At 39.0% G+C, this 17,114-nt stretch overlaps 1 protein-coding gene across 7 annotated transcripts in view; it reads left to right on the forward strand.

The window, feature by feature from the left end:
• Nucleotides 1-17,114, forward strand: part of tbc1d20 (TBC1 domain family, member 20) — a 74,389-nt gene that overhangs the window by 26,986 nt on the left and 30,289 nt on the right. For 3 of the 7 annotated variants that reach the window (XR_011339964.1, XR_011339965.1, XM_069884349.1), the window contains exon 8: nucleotides 12,234-12,360. Coding sequence is in view for 4 of the 7 variants with exons in the window: in XM_069884349.1 (XP_069740450.1) it covers nucleotides 12,234-12,360 (127 nt within the window). In the remaining 3 variants the exon portion in view is untranslated. Of the gene's footprint in view, nucleotides 1-1,975; nucleotides 2,088-12,233; nucleotides 15,499-17,114 lie in introns of those variants that run through there. The other 4 variants (XM_069884348.1, XM_069884347.1, XM_069884350.1 and 1 more) reach the window with 2 other exon arrangements.

Genomic DNA, 17,114 nt, shown 5'->3' on the forward strand with positions numbered 1-17,114 from the left:
CCTGCTCCAAAATCACAACCGTAAGAGGTGAAAATCCAAGTCGATCTAAAAACATTGCTATAATAGGAATAGAAAATTATCTGTAAATGGAAGTGTAAAAAATTGACATTTTTAAAGCTACTTGGGGTTTTGTCACCTGAAGGTTAGTCACTACCTCCTGGTCAAGTGGAAATTGTGCAAGATTGGACAGAGGATTTGGAGAGCTACAAAAATTTTAATTGTTGTTTTTGTGACTCCCTGCAGACTGCAACATGAATTTTAGTTGCCTTTTGTAAAGAATAGAGCACATTAAGGAAGCTTGGCTTTCTCTGTTATTTTCTGCATTAGACATGGTTGGTTAAAACTGGCATTTATCAGTTTTCTTGTAGAGGTTCTATCTAGCTGTGAATAAAGGGAACCAGTGTAAAGACTATACTCAGATTTCCAGAGGTATTTAAGTGGCTATGTCAAAGTTATTGCAGGAAATAATAGCACATGAGTAACTGATAAGTTTGTGTGGATAGAGTGTGCATTGAGGAGGTGCACTCAGAGTAGCTGAGGCTAATAACTGCAGTCTTTTGTAGATGATAAACATTGCTGCTACTGTGCACTGGTGGTGAAGTGAATTAATTTCTGGAATGATTAAGGGTTTTTTTGTCATGGATAGTGTTAAGCTTCTTGAGAAAGGCACTTATCCTGGCAAGTGAAGAGTTCAATACCTTACACAGGCTGAGTCACTCACCATAGGATACCCAGCCACTGACCGTCTTTTAACCACCATATTTATGTGGCCAATTTTTTCCTTTGAGATTTTTATCAGTGGTAACCCAAAGGATATTGCTAATAGGGAGGAGTTTATTCTTGCTTTTAGTTCATGTCTGTACTGTCTGTAAAGTGGTCATTTGTATATCTTCTCTATTGAGATATATTCAGAATATTTGTTCTGAGTTTGTCATACAGCACAGAAATGTGCCCTTCTGCCTACTGCCGAAGAACAGCTTCAAAAAAGAATTTTGTGGGAAAGAAATGTTTAACTTTTAACAAGGGGGGTGAAAATTGGAGCTTGTGTGATAACGCTCTTCCTGATGGCTAATCTCCATTGTAGCTATTTTTTATGACATCCCACTTTCATTCTCAATCAAGTTATTAAAAGATACCTACTATTAATCTTGTTTCTTTATTGTATCTAAAGACAGCACTAGTATATGATTTTTTTTAATGCCAAAAGGCCAGAGGAGGTAAAGATATATAACTGATGTTTCAGGCCTGAACCCTTCATCAAGGTACCTCCTATGGGCGCTACGAGACCTGCTGAGTTCCTCTAGCATTTCTGTGTTTTAGTTGCTTGCAGACACACTATTTATTCAAAGAGAAAGTTATTAAAAACCCTTAATCTCAATGTGAACTCCTTGGGGTTTGTACAACTTACAGCAAGGCAACTTGTTTGATAGGCAACTCATTAATAAGCCTAAGCATCAATTCCCATCACCACTGCTACACAGTAGCTACATACAGTCCATCCCAAGTACAAAATGCACTGCTTCTGTAACTGACAGTACACCATCACCTAGCAGGTTCCCCTCCAAGTTGCATTCTATCCTGACCTGGAAATATGTTACAGTTTTGTACATTGTCACTGCCCTGGTGCTCCTTCCCAAACAGCATTATCAGAATATCTTCACCAGAAGGTTTAAAGTGATTCAAAAACTCTGCTTATCACTAACTTATCAAGGACAATAAATACTAGCTTTACCTGTGATGGACAGAGCTTGAAAGTGATATAAAACTAATATATTACCCTATTCTAATTTGTCTTGTGGGCAGCAGTGACTAAATAACATAAACACTTCCATTGGCCGTCTGAGAAAATAGTTCAGTTTGGTTTTAAAAATTCTATGAAGATAAAGTAATTGAATGTATGTGTGTAATAGGTATAGTGGGTAGTGCAGTTAATATTAAATCCTGAGCTTTTATTGATATCTTCTTTTCCTTGCAGGTTATGTTCACAAGCAGAAAGCACCTCAGTGTAGTTTGGTCCTAAATTTCCCAGTAAATATATTTTGCACTAGCAGCTGATGAGCAAGTGGGGATATGTTAATTTGCAAAAGGTAATATCTGTAAAGGAGGAATATATCTTCTTAAGTTATTTTAGTGCAATATTACAGTGTAGTGGAGTTGATACAGCAGCAAGGCAATTTGTCTCCGTCTACGTGTATTCTCCATTCTGTCAAATGTAGATGACGGAAATTAGATTCTGAACTTTGACTTGGCTGCAAAAATCCAATCACTAGCCGGTGGGAGTGAGGAGCTATGGGCTATAATCTGGTCAAGGAAATGCTTTACTGTTTACCTGGTGCTTTTAAAATCAGAATAAATGGAAAGCACAAAATGCAACAGTATTTATGTTGTAACAGCAAATTAAGACAGGGAAAGCTAAAGGTAAGGGTTTATTTTTAATTTATGAATTATTTTGCAGTTTGAATATTTGTCCTATATTGGAAAGCAGCAAAACAGGTTAAAGAGTAATATGGTCACATGCAAATCCAAGATTAAGTTTGTGCAGTCCACTTCACTCCAACTGCCTTTTTTCCCCCCACGTGTGATTATTAAATAAATATTAAGCAACCACTTCTATTTGACTGGCAAAAGTCAGTCAGGGAGGTGTGGAGGATTGATGTCGATCCTCAATCCAGGTTCAGAGATGAGGTCCCAATCAGCAGTCTACTCTTCTGAGGAATGAAGAACTCAGACTTTTCTTTATCCAATTCCCTTTATTGCTTGTTGGAGATTCGTCACCTTCACAGAGGACGGAGGAACTCCCCAAACATACAAATGCATGGGTTTAAATTCTCCAATGCTATCTGACATTATAACCAACCTGAAAACAGTCACCTCCTAGGTGGCAAGCATTATCCTATCAGCATTAAGCTATCCAATACCCATCTATATGATGCACCATATTGTGGTCCATTCACACAGACATGTTCCCCTCCTCTCACGTATTTTTATAGTTTTGGTTCCCCTAATGAAATTTATCAACCAGGCTATTGTTATCAGGCAATACACATTCCAATATCTCTCGCTATCCTTGGTCAAGGCCATTGGAATTTCAGCTTGGCTGTGGTGGCCAGGCAACATACATGCTGGGCCCTCCTCACTATACTTGGGTATCTTCAACTGTCCAGCATGAGCATTAACCAGGATGTATTTATGTATTAATATTTCGGTTAATTAATTCATGAGGTAATGCATTTTATGCATTAATCAACATCAATCAAAACTTAGTAGTAAAACCCGTACTACTTTAGAGAAAGATAGAAACTGTATTGATCGACAAGATTTAACACCAGGTGAAGAGATTTAGTGCAAATTAAACCAAAAGTGTGAGACTTCAGTCATAGGGAGAGATTGGATTTGCTCTCTTTAACTAGAGATGGTTCAGATGGGAAACTTGTTGCAGGTGTGTGGATAAATGCAATTTTAAAGTGGTATCCAAAATTATTATTATTTTTTTAAAAGTAAATATTTTAAACTGGCAGATGAATCGATAACCAGAAGAGACATTTAAATTAATTGGCTAAAGCACAATGGGGATAATAGGTTTCATTTTTATTATTAATTATGACACAATAATCCACAATCTGGCTGTATATTGATTTGGTGATGAATTTTAAATAGGAATTTGATGAATACTTGGAACATTTGAAGGGCAACAGGAAAAGTTAGGCAACTGAACAAATTGAATAATCTTTTCAAACAACTGTCAGAAACATGGTGGCCTTTTGTAGTGCTGCAACTACATAACCCAGTTGTTTCTTTTCTCAAATAGGTGCAGGTAATTTGCCTACTTGATTATTACATTTTTCATCTGCAACTTTGTCTTGAGTTGTTGAGTGGACAATTCTTTCCCAGAACCTCATTTAGAATTTGTTGCTGCAGATGATTGTGGAAGAAGCCAATTCATTGGGTATATTTAAGAACGAGACAGCTAAGTTCTTGTTTAGGAAGGGAATCAAGAGTTACAGGGAGAAGGCAGGAGATTGAGGTTGAAAAGGAATGTAAATCAGCCATGATAGAATGACAGGACAACTCGATGGACTGAATGACCTAATTCCACTCCTTCTTCTTGTGGCCAGTGTTCAGCCAATTCAATTAATTCCATGTGGAATGCAGAAACTTAACTGGGAGTTTAACTCTGACAAGTGTGAAGTAATGCATATTGGCAAGTCAAGCCAGACCAGGACTTGCATGGTAAATGGTTGAGCCCTAAAGAATGTTGTAGTTCAGTGTGACAAAAGGGTACTAATGTATAGTTTCCTGGAAGTGGCAATACAGGTATATGAGATGTTGAATCAGTCTTTTTCCTAGAACAGGAGGGTTTATAACTAGAGGACATAGATTTAAGGTAAGAGGGGAAAGGAATAAGGGAATCTGCCATTTTCACACTCAGAGTAGAATGAACTGCCATATACATTGGCTTAGAATATTTAAAAGACACTTAGACAGGTACCTGGAGAGTAAAGATTTAGAGAGATCTGTGGCATTTTTAACCATTTCCACTTAATCTTGAAATTGTGTGGCATCTAATCGAGTATTTCCCAACTGGTGATGCATGGATTTGTCATAAGTAGTCTGTGGTGATGCAGTGAAATGATGTACAATATTACTGATTTTAAAAAATGAGTGATGTGCCAACTGGAGACATACCAGAGACTTAAGCAATCCCTTACTAGAATCTGGAGCAAAAAAATCTTCTGGAGGAACTCAGCAGGTCAAGTAGCATCATTAGGAAAAAATGAATGGCTGATGTTTGGGCTCGGAATCCTTCATCAGAGTTATGTATAAATTTGATGACAGAGAACACATTCTCAAAGAAAACAAAATCCCTTCAGTGGTGTGGGAAGGAGCTCAAGCACACCAGCCCTGAACCTCTCTCTATTCCCATCAGTTGGTTCAAGAACAGGTCAGAGGATTGCAACCGTACTCCGGGTGGATTTTCACCTAACTTACCGAAGCCTTACTGCTCTCTGCAAAGCAAGCCAGGATTGTGATGACATTCTTTCCAGTTGCCTGGATGAGCACAGTGCTAAGAATGCCCAAGCTCTCCAAGATGAAACCAAATTGTTTTGGCGTCCCATCTGTCACTCTGAATATTAACTCCTTCCACCACTGTTACAGCATGCCTTCATTGTGTACCACCTCAACTCACCAACTACTTCTAATGACAGTTGAATGTCTTGATGAGGGGTTTTGGCAGGAAACTGATCATTCTTTTTCCTCTACTGATGCTGCTTGACCCACTGAGTGCCTCTAGCAGAATGTGCTTAGCTTCAGATTCCAGCATCTACAGTCTCTGGCTTCATTTGGATGTCAAGATATGTTAATGCTGGGATATGCTTTCCAAACATTGTTTTCCCCCTTTGCCACCCCATCTATTCAGAAAATTTTTGGTTATTGAATTCCATTTAACAGTTGGTGCCTTTGTTTGTTCAATTGAATCCTGTTTCCATAATCTCACCATCTGTGTTCATGGATTGTCTTAAATAATTCCCCTCTAGTTCCAGTATTTTACTATGTACAGCAACTAGCAAGAAACTTTCTCTAACTGTGCATCGGTATGCTACCAGTTTAATATAACTAACCAAATGAGGCCAAAAGCTCTGACGAGCAAGAACCAAATTAGGGCTTTGTCCAATTTTCAATAAACACGAAGAGGCATATATTTTGGGATCAAAGAAGGGGAAAATTCAAGGTTGGAAAAATGGATTTAGGCATGTGTGGATAGCATTTCCTCATAGGATTTAAGTAGTTGTCAGAATTTGTTCAATAGAATTGAGGAAACTCTAAAGATATTCCATTAATATATAAATAACAAAGGATTAAATCTTTTGGAATTAAAGGTAGCCTGTGTGAATTTATGTGCAGGTAGATTTAGATGTAATTCACATCTCTCTTTATAGTAGAGGTTAATAAATTATCATGGAGTAAGTATGTGAAATGGTGCATATGAAGTAAGTTTTAAATGTAAATAATTCAGCGGGCCTGGATTAAATATAGCTCAAATAATTAAGAAATGAAGGCTTTGGCGATTATTTTTTTAAATCCTAACTAATTATCGGTATGTTGCTGGTGGGCTGGAATGTAGCTAATGGATTAATTTATAAATTTATAAAGGAGAGAGCATAGACTTATTTAGCTCAACCAGTCCTGGGCAAATTATTTTTTTTAAATTGAGGCGGTGCATAAATTGCAATTTAGTTAGAGAGTAATTGAGTGCAGCAATTATGGATTTGTTAAGGTAAGGTCATGTGTGGCTAACTTGATTGACCTTGTTAAAATTGCAGAGAGAGAAATAGATTTAATGTAGCTTAGAATGGTTTTTAACAAGATTCCACTTGGCAGATTGATCTGCAAAATTAAAGCCTGTGGAATCCAAGGAAATATGGCAAAATTGGCTTAGTCAAGAGGAAGAAAACAAATGTTAATGGATGTCTTCCAGTCAGTATGACTACTTGTCTTCATTAGGTTCAGCAGATTTCTGTGCTGGCTCTCGTGAAGAAGGGCTCAGGCCTGAAACATCGGTTATATATCTTTACCTCCTATGGATGTTTCAAGACCTGCTGAGTTCCTCCAGCATTTCTGTGTTTTCATCCATATACCAAGCTAGTCCCCTTTGCCTGCATTTAGCTCATTATCTCTCTAAACCTTTCCTATTCATGTATCTTTCTAAATATCTTTTAAACATTACAAATTTACCCATGCAACAGTTTTCTGTCAGCTAGTTCCATAGACCCAACACCCTTCAGGGCCCTTTTTAAATCTTCCCTGATTCACTTTAAATCATTGCCTTTTAGTTTTAGACTCCCCTACCCTGAGGAAAAGAGTATGACTGGTTTTATAAACCTCTATAAGATAGCCCCTAAGCTTCCTGTGCTCTAGGAAAGAAAGTTCCAGACTATCCAGCCTCCTTATAATTCAAATCTACCAATACCAGGAACATTCTTGTGAATCTTTTCTGAACCTTTGCAGTTTAATACTTGTCTTATATTTGGCTGACCAGAGTCGTGGACAATACTCCAACGTCTTGCAGAGTTATAACATGACTTCCCACCTCCTGTACTCAACACCCTGACCAATGAAGGCAACCATGCCAAACGTTGCCTTCACCATCCCATCTAACTCTGTTGTCAATTTCATAATTATGTACGTGTACCTCAAAATCTCTCTGTTCCGAGAAACATCCAGGGCCCTGCCATTTACTGTGCAAGTCCTGCCATGGTTTAACCTACCAAAGTGCAACACTTTGAGTTAAATTCTATCTGTCATTCCTTCACCCATTTTCCCAATTCATTTAAATCCTGGTGTAGTTTTCACTGTCCACTATGTCAGCCATTCTCAACAGGGGCCCTTGGAGCCACAACACATTTCAGTAAAAACCTTGTGTTCTTTTCACCTCTCGTAACATTTTTTTTAATGTAGTCAGCAAAAGAAAAATACAGAAGAAACAAAAATCTGATGGCCTCACAGAGAATGGTGCTCATAAACCTTGCGCAGAGTCTAGGCGGGAGGGGGGCATAGCCGAACAAAGGTTGAGAATGGCTGCACTACATCACCAATTGTGGTGTCATCCACAAACTTGTTAACAATACTAAGTACTTTGTCATCCTAGTCATTAATGTAGATGACAAATAACAGCGGACCCAGTACATGTGACACACCAGTGATCGCAGGCCTTCATTCTGGAAAACAATTCTCCACTACCACCCTAATTGCTGCCACCAAACCAATTCTGTATGTAATTGACCAGCTCTCCCTGGATCCCATGTGATCTGACCTTCCAGTCCTGCTTATCATGCAGGAAGTGAGGGGAGATTAAATCCAGAAGCATAAAATTAGGAAAAGCTAGAAAGGAATATGCCAGCATTAACAAATCTTGACATCCAAATGAAGCCAGAGACACACAAGAGACTGTAGATGCTGGAATCTGAAGCTAAGCACATTCTGCTAGAGGGACTCAGTGGGTCAAGCAGCATCAGTAGAGGAAAAAGAATGATCAGTTTCCTGCCAAAACCCCTCATCCCTTGGGGGTGAGGCTATAACTTGGATATTAATGAAATAATTAGAATTATTTCTGAGAATGATGGATGCGCCTTTGTGGTGCTGTAATCCACAAGGCAGTGAACTAAGAGCTAAAGGATGGAATTAACCTGCACGGATGCAAAGGGCCTAAAGGACTTTGCTTTTTCCACAAATGTATGTATTTCTGTAAACCTCGGATATTAGACTGATTTTACAAAATGACCACATCTAGTTTGGAAAGTGAGCAGGATTGGTATTTTGCGAGGATGCCATGAAATGGGTTATAAGACTGCAGATGCTGTATTCTGGAGCAAAAAACAAACTACTGGAAGAACTCAGTGGGTCAAAAGCATCTGTGGATGCAGAAGTATGGTCAATGTTTTGATGCAAAGCCCTGCATTCAGGACTGCAATCAAACTGCGACTGCTATAATGGATCTGACCGAGGAGGAGCAAGGGAGTGGAGACATGTCTTTCATGCGCTCCTCTGCAGGGTCCTACTGACCTATGTGACTGCCCCGTGCAGGTCTAAACTGCCTGTAGAACAGGGCTGCTGGCAATTTCTTTTCCATCGAAGATCCATGGATACAGTACCAAATTCTCAAGCAACATAGCCTCATAGGGCTAGCAAGACAAGTACGAACAAGATGGCAGCACTCAACAGCTCAGACTTCAACAGTCACGTGCTATGAGGGTGTGGGAGAACTCCCCACTCCCACCGCCACCACCATCCTGGTAGGGGACCACTGAAGGGGACAGCATGGGGCACAGCTACCAAAGTACCAGCACCAGGCTTCTGGCAACTGGCTTCTGGGACCAAGATTTGTGGAACTGCTGATGGCCAGCAGAGCTCCTGAAGGTGGAACCAGCGACCAAGGAGGGTGACGGATTTCTGGTGCTTGGGTTCACCATTGGACTGGACACTGGCTCTGAAGGGACTCTGTTTTGATTCTCTTTCTCATTTTAATTGTGGCACTGGACTCTTGGCACCTCTCTCCTTTGTTTACACATGCAACAAATTTTGTGTATTTTATGCACACAACAATAAAGGAACCGTGAACCTTGATTCAACACATTCAAACTTTTCTTAGTCAGCTAGTGGAGAATAGAACATTATTTAATCTTTACTTAAATGATTTATGCTGGTTGTTAGTAATGGCAGAAAGCAAAGCTGTAATATCCTCAAGGCTTAAATATTATTTCTTGTCCTGACCTTGTGCTTTTTTTTTAAACCATGAATAGATGCCAGGTACCAGAAATAGGGGTTTGCTAACCACAAGGACTTTGTTCATTGAACAGTTCTTGGGAATGTAATGCTTCAATAGACAATTGTCACATTGATGAACCATCAATAACTTCAAAAGACTGAAGTTATGTAAAACTGACAGGCTTTTATTCACAATATAGAATGGAGTCACGGGCCTCTGGTGCCAGGGGAAAAGAGATAGATTTAACAAGGGGCCGAGCCTTGTCCGCATAATTGGGGATCCACTGGGCATAGTAGGAAAAGCAGCCCAGGCACCTTTTCAGGGCTTTGAGGCTGTGGGGGAGGGGAAGTTGCAAAAGCGGGCACATGCAATCAGGTTCTTAACTAAAGACTCCGTTCTGCATGAGTCACATCCATGCATCGACTGTCCTGAACTGGGGAGGGGGCTGTGGAAGTGTCACCTTTATTCAGGAGTCTGTGGTGGGGTGGGGGGGGGGCACAAGTACAATCAGCCAATAGGTGTACCCAGACAGATAAATATATAAACACTGGTTTACCACACTCGTGCTGAAGTACTTGCATTGGATACTTTATAACCTTATAACCATATAACAAATACAGTACAGAAACAGGCCATTTTGGCCCCTCTCGTCTGCACCGATTTAAGAGATCTCCTCTAGTCCCACCTACCTCTCCCTGTCCATAACCTTCCAATCCCCTCACATCCATGCACTTACTTATCCAACCTTCTCTGAAATGACAAAATTGACCTGCAACCATCTCTTCCAGAAGGTCATTCCACTCAGCCACCACTCTGAGTGAAGAAGCTTCCTCTCAAGTTACTTCTAACCCTAACCCTTATCTTATCACCCCTCAAAGAGAAGAGCCTATTCACATCAGCTCTGTCTATCCCCCTCATAATTTTAAGTACCTCTATCATATCCCCCCTCAACCTTTTGCGCTCCAATGATTAAAGACCCAGCCTACTCAATCTTCCTTTGTATTCTAGATACTCAATCCAGACAATATTTTAGTAAATCTTCTCTGCACCCTCTCTACCTTATTGATATCCTTCCTATAATTTGGGGACCAGAACTGCACACAGTATTCCAAACTTGTCATGTAATAGTGTAGAACATGCAAGGAAAAGAAAGAACTTAAATTTACAAAGTAACTTTAACAGGAGCCTGGATATTTACATCTGGTAGAGTAGGTTTGCAGTGTAGTCCAAGGTCATGATCCAGTTTTCACAGCAGGATCCCACAAGTACCAGAAAAATAAATGTCAAGCTTCTCTGTTCCTGTTCATCACAGGCATCAGAAAAATTCTGGAGCTCTGAAGATAAAGAAAATAAATTTTGAGGTTTTTTGCAAGGTTGCAAAAGACTGAATCTGTATCAACCAGTTTGCAGTGCTTCACTAAGCATTTCAATGTCCTGATGGGTTGGTTATCTGATGGGTTATAACAAGTTATATTAGTACTTGTGTTTGCCAGGGCTGCCAAAAATCTAAGGATATAAGCCTCTGTCATTTACAGATTTGCAACATGGCGTCTTAGTCTAGAATTTGCAGAGTTATTCTTGGGATGAGAATAGTGTTCAATTTGGGGGGGGGGAGGGGAATTTGAATAACAATTTTGTACTAATGTATGGTTAAGTACTTTATTAATATATCTTTGTAATAGGGGATTTTGCTTTTTTATAATTGTATATTTTTAATAATATAAATAAAATTATTTTTAAAAATTTGCATTACTTCATTGCTTTAAGATGTTGAAGGGTAAAGGGAGTTAACTGCTTGGTGTTGTTGGCACTGTACTATTTCTGTGGCTATCGAGCATTGGTATAATTAACCCTAAGGCTCAACCAGTTACCTAAAAAAAAAAATCAGATTTCTGCACTAGTTCTTCAAGTACTTGCATCACTCTGGAGCAGATTTCCTGGATGATTATAACACAATGTGGCCAAAATATCGCAGTGAATGGAGTTTTTCATTCAGAGCAGCAGTGTATTCCTCTTGCCACCTTTTCTTTCCCTTTCAGTTTAACCTGAATGTATTCTTCAGGATGTGTAAAATATGTAATATTACATAAAATTGCCTTCTGTCTGTCATAAGGTAGACAGAGTCACATTAGTGTCACCTGGAGCCCTTTATTCTGTTGATCTTTTTAATGTCTCAGAATGTGAAAGGAATGGCCATGTGAACAATTTAGCATGTTAAAATGCTTGCATAAATACACTGGTTGTTTTGCAGAATAATGAAGAAACGTGGTTGCAGACATCAAAAAAAAAATCATGTTATTTAACCAATGGCAGTTTTGATGAATTCTGGAAAATTGCAATTAAATTAGGTTTAAATGTATGATTTTAATGTATTTATTGGGCTTTTTGAATATGGCTTAAATTCATTGTTGCATTTTATAGTTGGTAACAAACAGATGTGAAGAATGAAAGGCATTTTACAAAATGTACAAATTTAGAATTTATATGGAGTAAATGTTTACCCTGATTTTCTCTTCTCCCTTCTATCAATAGGTTTTCACCACAGTTTTGTTTTCCAAAGCCTCCCCTGTGCCTTTTGGTCACAAGAGTGTTGGTCGATTGTTTGATTCTGATCTTTGTTCAAGTGAAATATATCCAACCATTCCTACCATAAGTTATTGGACAGCAACAAATATTGGGGGCCTGGATGTGCCTTCTTTCCCACCCTGTATCGGGTCTACTTGCGATCAGTGAAAGTAGCATTATTCAATCTCTGCCCTTCCTGACCCATTGTAAATTTGCAGTCTAGATGTGCTTTTGATACCAAAAGTGGATCTTACTGAGAGATCAGACATTTTTAACCGGGAACAAATTCTAAATTAGAATTTTAAAATGTGATTGCATTGATTTTGTTGTCTTATTGAATTGGTTAATGTGACACTAAATGTGATTTATCTAATTGAGTATTTGTGCCTAATCGCTTCCACAGCACCGCTGCCTCAACCTTCAAAGACTTTGAACTGGTGTCGGCTCAGCAACATCCCGACACGGTGCTCCGGAGGCGATTTAAAGAAAAAGTGCAGCAAGCGCCCAGATCGAGTTCGACTGCAGCAATAGTGAGGACCAGGAGATTGATAAAATTGGCAGTGATGGGTCTGACTGTAGCACTGGGGGCAGCAGCCTATGCAGTGGTCAACAGTGCATTAGAATGGGCACCAAAGTTTGAACTGCAACTTTTTCCATGAAAGCGAAAGGCATTTTTAGCAACTCTACAATAACCTCAGTCGTGCACGGGGTGGTATTTCTCATTGTCTCTGGACTTTGAGTTTTGATTGCATCACTAAAGACCAGAACCAATTTATTCCACCTATTCAAAGAAGTATCGGACCAGTTTGAATACATTTTATTTTTAGATCGCCATTTAGTGCTTGAGTTCCACCAAGGATAAAGTGGCAATATATTGCAGAATATCAATTATGCTTTACTTCTTTGAACCAAAAGGTGTTGGGCAATGATGTAGAATGAAGTTACCCCTCTGAATTCTGACAGAGCACGTTAATAATCTGATTTATATTATCGAGAAAAGGAAGTGAGTGCCAGGTGATGGGTATGCAACGATGTGTGGTCAGGTTCTAGCGAGTAAATTATGGAGCTGTTTAGAGCAGTGCCTGTGACGGTTAATTTATCTGCCCTCTGAACTAAAATGTAGAGCTTTGGTAATGTGGCGAAGGGATTACATTGGTTATAATGTGCAAAAATTAAATGATTTTTAACAGCATGCAGTAGAGGAGAGGAGTCAGGAGAGGAGTCCTGCATCCTTAATAGCAAATAAATCTGTTCCACTTATTTTTCAACTCAATGTGGAGAACAATAGTAGAATATCAAATTGTAAAGTACTCTTCTATATCATATATCTAGAGGAAAGCAGGCCCAATACCATCTCAGAAAATTGTTAAAACTGTGCCTTGTGTATTCATTCATTCCCTGAATGTGGAAGGTTGGATCAGTTTGCTAATCTCTGTAGGCTGACATTAAGAGGGTATTTGGTCAGAGGTTCCTACTGCCCATTTTCCAAAGGAAACACAGGTTTGACTGAACTTCCCCCTCTTCCTTGAATGGCCTGCCAACATTGAATTTCTGTAATCTAGTTGTTGCTAACGTGACACTGCTGTACTGTAGGTGTCCATACCTTGAAGGGGATGGGGGTTGGCAATTAGAAATAAGATGTGTGTCTTTTAGTGGGATTAGGTCACTTCACCCTGCCTTTCTGTGTGGTAGCACTGGTGTTGACTGGGTGCAGCAGAAGATGCTGTGCAGAGTTTATGTGACCACCCCATTAAACAAGGAGGATGAATATGCCAGTGAGCATCTTGAATCCCATTCTCTCAGGGTAGTTGTACGTTGTCTCTCAATTTTCCAAATTGACTGCTGTCCTTTAGATTGTCTTGCTTTGAGCATCATAGTGACTTAGATACCTCCGTTGTGAGCTGCAGGGTGTTTTTATTCTATGCAGAACAGTAACTAAACAATCATGTTCAGTAAGTGTAAAACACAATCTAATTAGACCATTTAAATGCTACTTATCACTGTAGTTTAATTATGTCAATATAAATAGGGAATATTGATTTAATGTTGGTTCTTAGTAGTACCAACATGTTCAACACATGCGCCACCTGTTTAATTTTAAAAAAATTCAACCTCAAGTAGCTGATGTATTTAAAGTATATTTGCAGTCTTGCTGTTGGCACAAAGAGGCTCACTAACCCCACTGAAAGTGTTCTGATTGTCTTGCTAGCCCTATGAGGCTATGTTGCTTGAGAATTTGGTACTGTATTTTAAAAAAAAAACATTCATGATACATTGTTAGCTTTGATAAGCAATATACAGCTCTTTGAACTGCTTCATGTTTGTCATTATATGACTTTACTCATAAGTTTATGAAGATATTCAATATGCTTAACATGGAATTATTGTTTAAAAAGGCTATTACTGATACTGTTGTATGTTTTTATTCTTTTATATTTTCTTCCTGTCTTGTTACTGAAAATTAGCCGTTTCTTTTTGTTGGGGCTTGAATTTTGACCTTCGTGTATCTACATCATGAGTTGCTCCTCCTAGATGTGCTAGCCATCTTCTTTGCAGAAATGAATTCTGGATTTGTTCATGAATCGTGAACTTCATTGGAAAAACTTGCATTTATTACCCATGCCTTTGGTCTTTGAGAAGATGGTGCTGAGCTATTGTCACAAGCTGCTTGAGTATTCATGGTGACGTTGCTCGCACAACCTACAGCAGTTCGGGGCAATAGCTCACCACCTCTTTCTCGAGGATGAAAGGAATTGGCAATGAGTGTAAGAGCTCCTTGAATGAAAAATAAAATGTTCCTTCCATCAGAATTCATTCTACAGCAGAGATGGGTAGCACCTCAAGGAAGCACTGACTTCTATCCTTTTGCTCACTTCATGCAGAAGATCAGTGTAATCCCTGTAAATGATCAAGACTATGAAGCTGTTGTGCAAAACCCATTCATGGTCTCTTAATTTGTTGCAGGTAGAACAGAGATTGAAACTAAACCATGAGCTGTAGATTTTAATAATATACTATTTTGTCGCATGAGTGGGGACTTGATGACCAAATATGGTATGTATTGGATTCTTAATACAATTGGCTTGATTGCTGGGGGAGTAGCTTTGTTGAGGTGAGCAGACAGAGAGTGCCTTCAGATATACAAGAACCTACAGTACTGTTTAAAACAAAAGACTTGTTCCCAGTGTTGTGGCCAGCATTGTGGGACCATCTGGTTCTCTCAACCAGCTGTTTCCCACATTACAGTTGTGACTCCTTCATCGATGGTAAAGGGCTTTGAGCATTCTAAAAGGTGCTATATAAATTCAAAGCTGAATTTCAAATTCAACCACAAATACAGAATAACTTTACATTAGCCAAACAGATGTGTCTCCCCCCACCCCCACCCCCACCCCCCATTGGTCAAACAATCAAAAAACTGGATGCAAAGGTTTGTGATACTAGCACCCTGGTAATGTTTAATACAGTCTAATAAATCTTTTGTATTGAGATAATTATGTGAATAGTAGTGAGGTATGCATATGTGTTTGGACCTTTTCAATGGATAACCTTTTTATGAAGACTTGATTTCTCCCTTGAATGTTACAGTTCTTTTGTTCATTCTGACTCTGCACATTTTATTTCGTTCTATCATGCAAATTCCAGCATTAAAACTTGATATATTCAGGTATTTTGTTTGAAATTAATTACATTGCACCCGAGATAATTTATCTTTTGTGATTACAAAGCAAGCTTACCTTGATGTGCATTTCACTAGTTACTATCTATAGCCACAAACGAGCCTGCAGCTGACGTGGACTTTTTACCCCCTCCATAAATCTTCGTCCGCGAAGCCAAGCCAAAGAAAGAAGAAAAAGAAGATCTATCCTTGTACAGTGAGTGAGACAGATCAGCTGATTGAGTGGTGTCACAACAACCACCTTGCACTCAACGTTAGCAAAACTAAGGAACTAATTGTGAAGTTCAGAAGATAGAAATCAAGAGAACACAAACCAGTCCTCATCAAAGAGTCAGCAGTGGAAAGGGTTAAGAACTTCAAAATTTTTGGGTATCAACAATTCTGAAGATCCATCCTGGGGCCTCTATGTCCATGCAATCATGAAGAAGACTCACCAGTGTCTATATTTCATGAGGAGTTTGAGGAGATTTTCTGTCACCAAAAACTCTTTCAAATTTCTGCAAGTGTACTGTGGAGAAGATTCTGACCGATGCATCACTATCTGGTATGGAGGTGCCAATGCACAAGACAGGAAAAAGCTACAGAGGGTTGTGAGCATGGCCAGTATCTCACTCTATTGAGGACACCTACAGAAAGCAGTGAAACGGAGTCTAGTGATGTTGAGGAGTGAGTAGATACAAAAAAAAAACAGCTCCAGGGAAAACAAAATGAATCCAAGAAAATAAAGCCAAAAAAAAAATCTGAAGCAAATAAACATTAAAGCAATGGGGAAGGATAAGAGGCCTATTATAAAATAAATCCCAACTCCAGTGCCTTGCAAAGATCAAGATATTAAAAGATAAATATAATATACAAAATAATACAATTTTGCATATTATCAATTAAAATCATATTTAAAAAAGTTAGGAACAGAATTGAGACTCCTAGAACAAAGTCAATTTGATTATAATAACAGATATACATATTAGTAATAATTTAATAATAAATGTATAAAATTACAAGAAGCTAAAAGAATAAAAGATTTATATAAATCAAAATTACAATGGGAGAAAGATTTAAATGTACAAATTCAAAAGGAAATATGGTCAAAATTGTGTCAAGGAGGAGTCACGTGATGGAGTAGTGGCCGGTCAGGGAATTCCACCCCTCTCCGGAAAGTTGATTAAAAAACCGCACAAAACACAAAGGTACAAGAATAAAAATTAAAACAAAGTAAAAATAAAGGTGAGAAGAAAATGGCAGCGAAGAGAGAAAAGTCAAAAACAACGGGAAGAAGAGAAGATGAAAGAACGTCGGAAGAAGAAGGTGAAGGCCTTACCTGTCCGAGGAGGCCCTCCGCGGAGAGAGAAGCCCGCTCCCTGAGGTCAGTGGAAGTCCCGAGCTCGGGACTACAAAAATGGCTCGCGGAGCCGAGTAAAAGTGCGCAACCGCGCATGGAAAAAAAACACTGACGGGAGGGGGGAACAGCTGCAACACAGCAACAGGAGCAGAACATAGAAAATAACGACAACAAGAAAGAAGAGAGCAAAAAGAAAACAAGGAAACAACAGATGGCCAACCCAGAGGAAGAAGAAGAACATAGAGAAATGGAAGAAGAAGAGAAAG

This window comes from Narcine bancroftii, chromosome 6 (genome assembly GCF_036971445.1).
Source record: "Narcine bancroftii isolate sNarBan1 chromosome 6, sNarBan1.hap1, whole genome shotgun sequence".
NCBI classification, from domain to species: Eukaryota; Metazoa; Chordata; class Chondrichthyes; order Torpediniformes; family Narcinidae; genus Narcine; species Narcine bancroftii.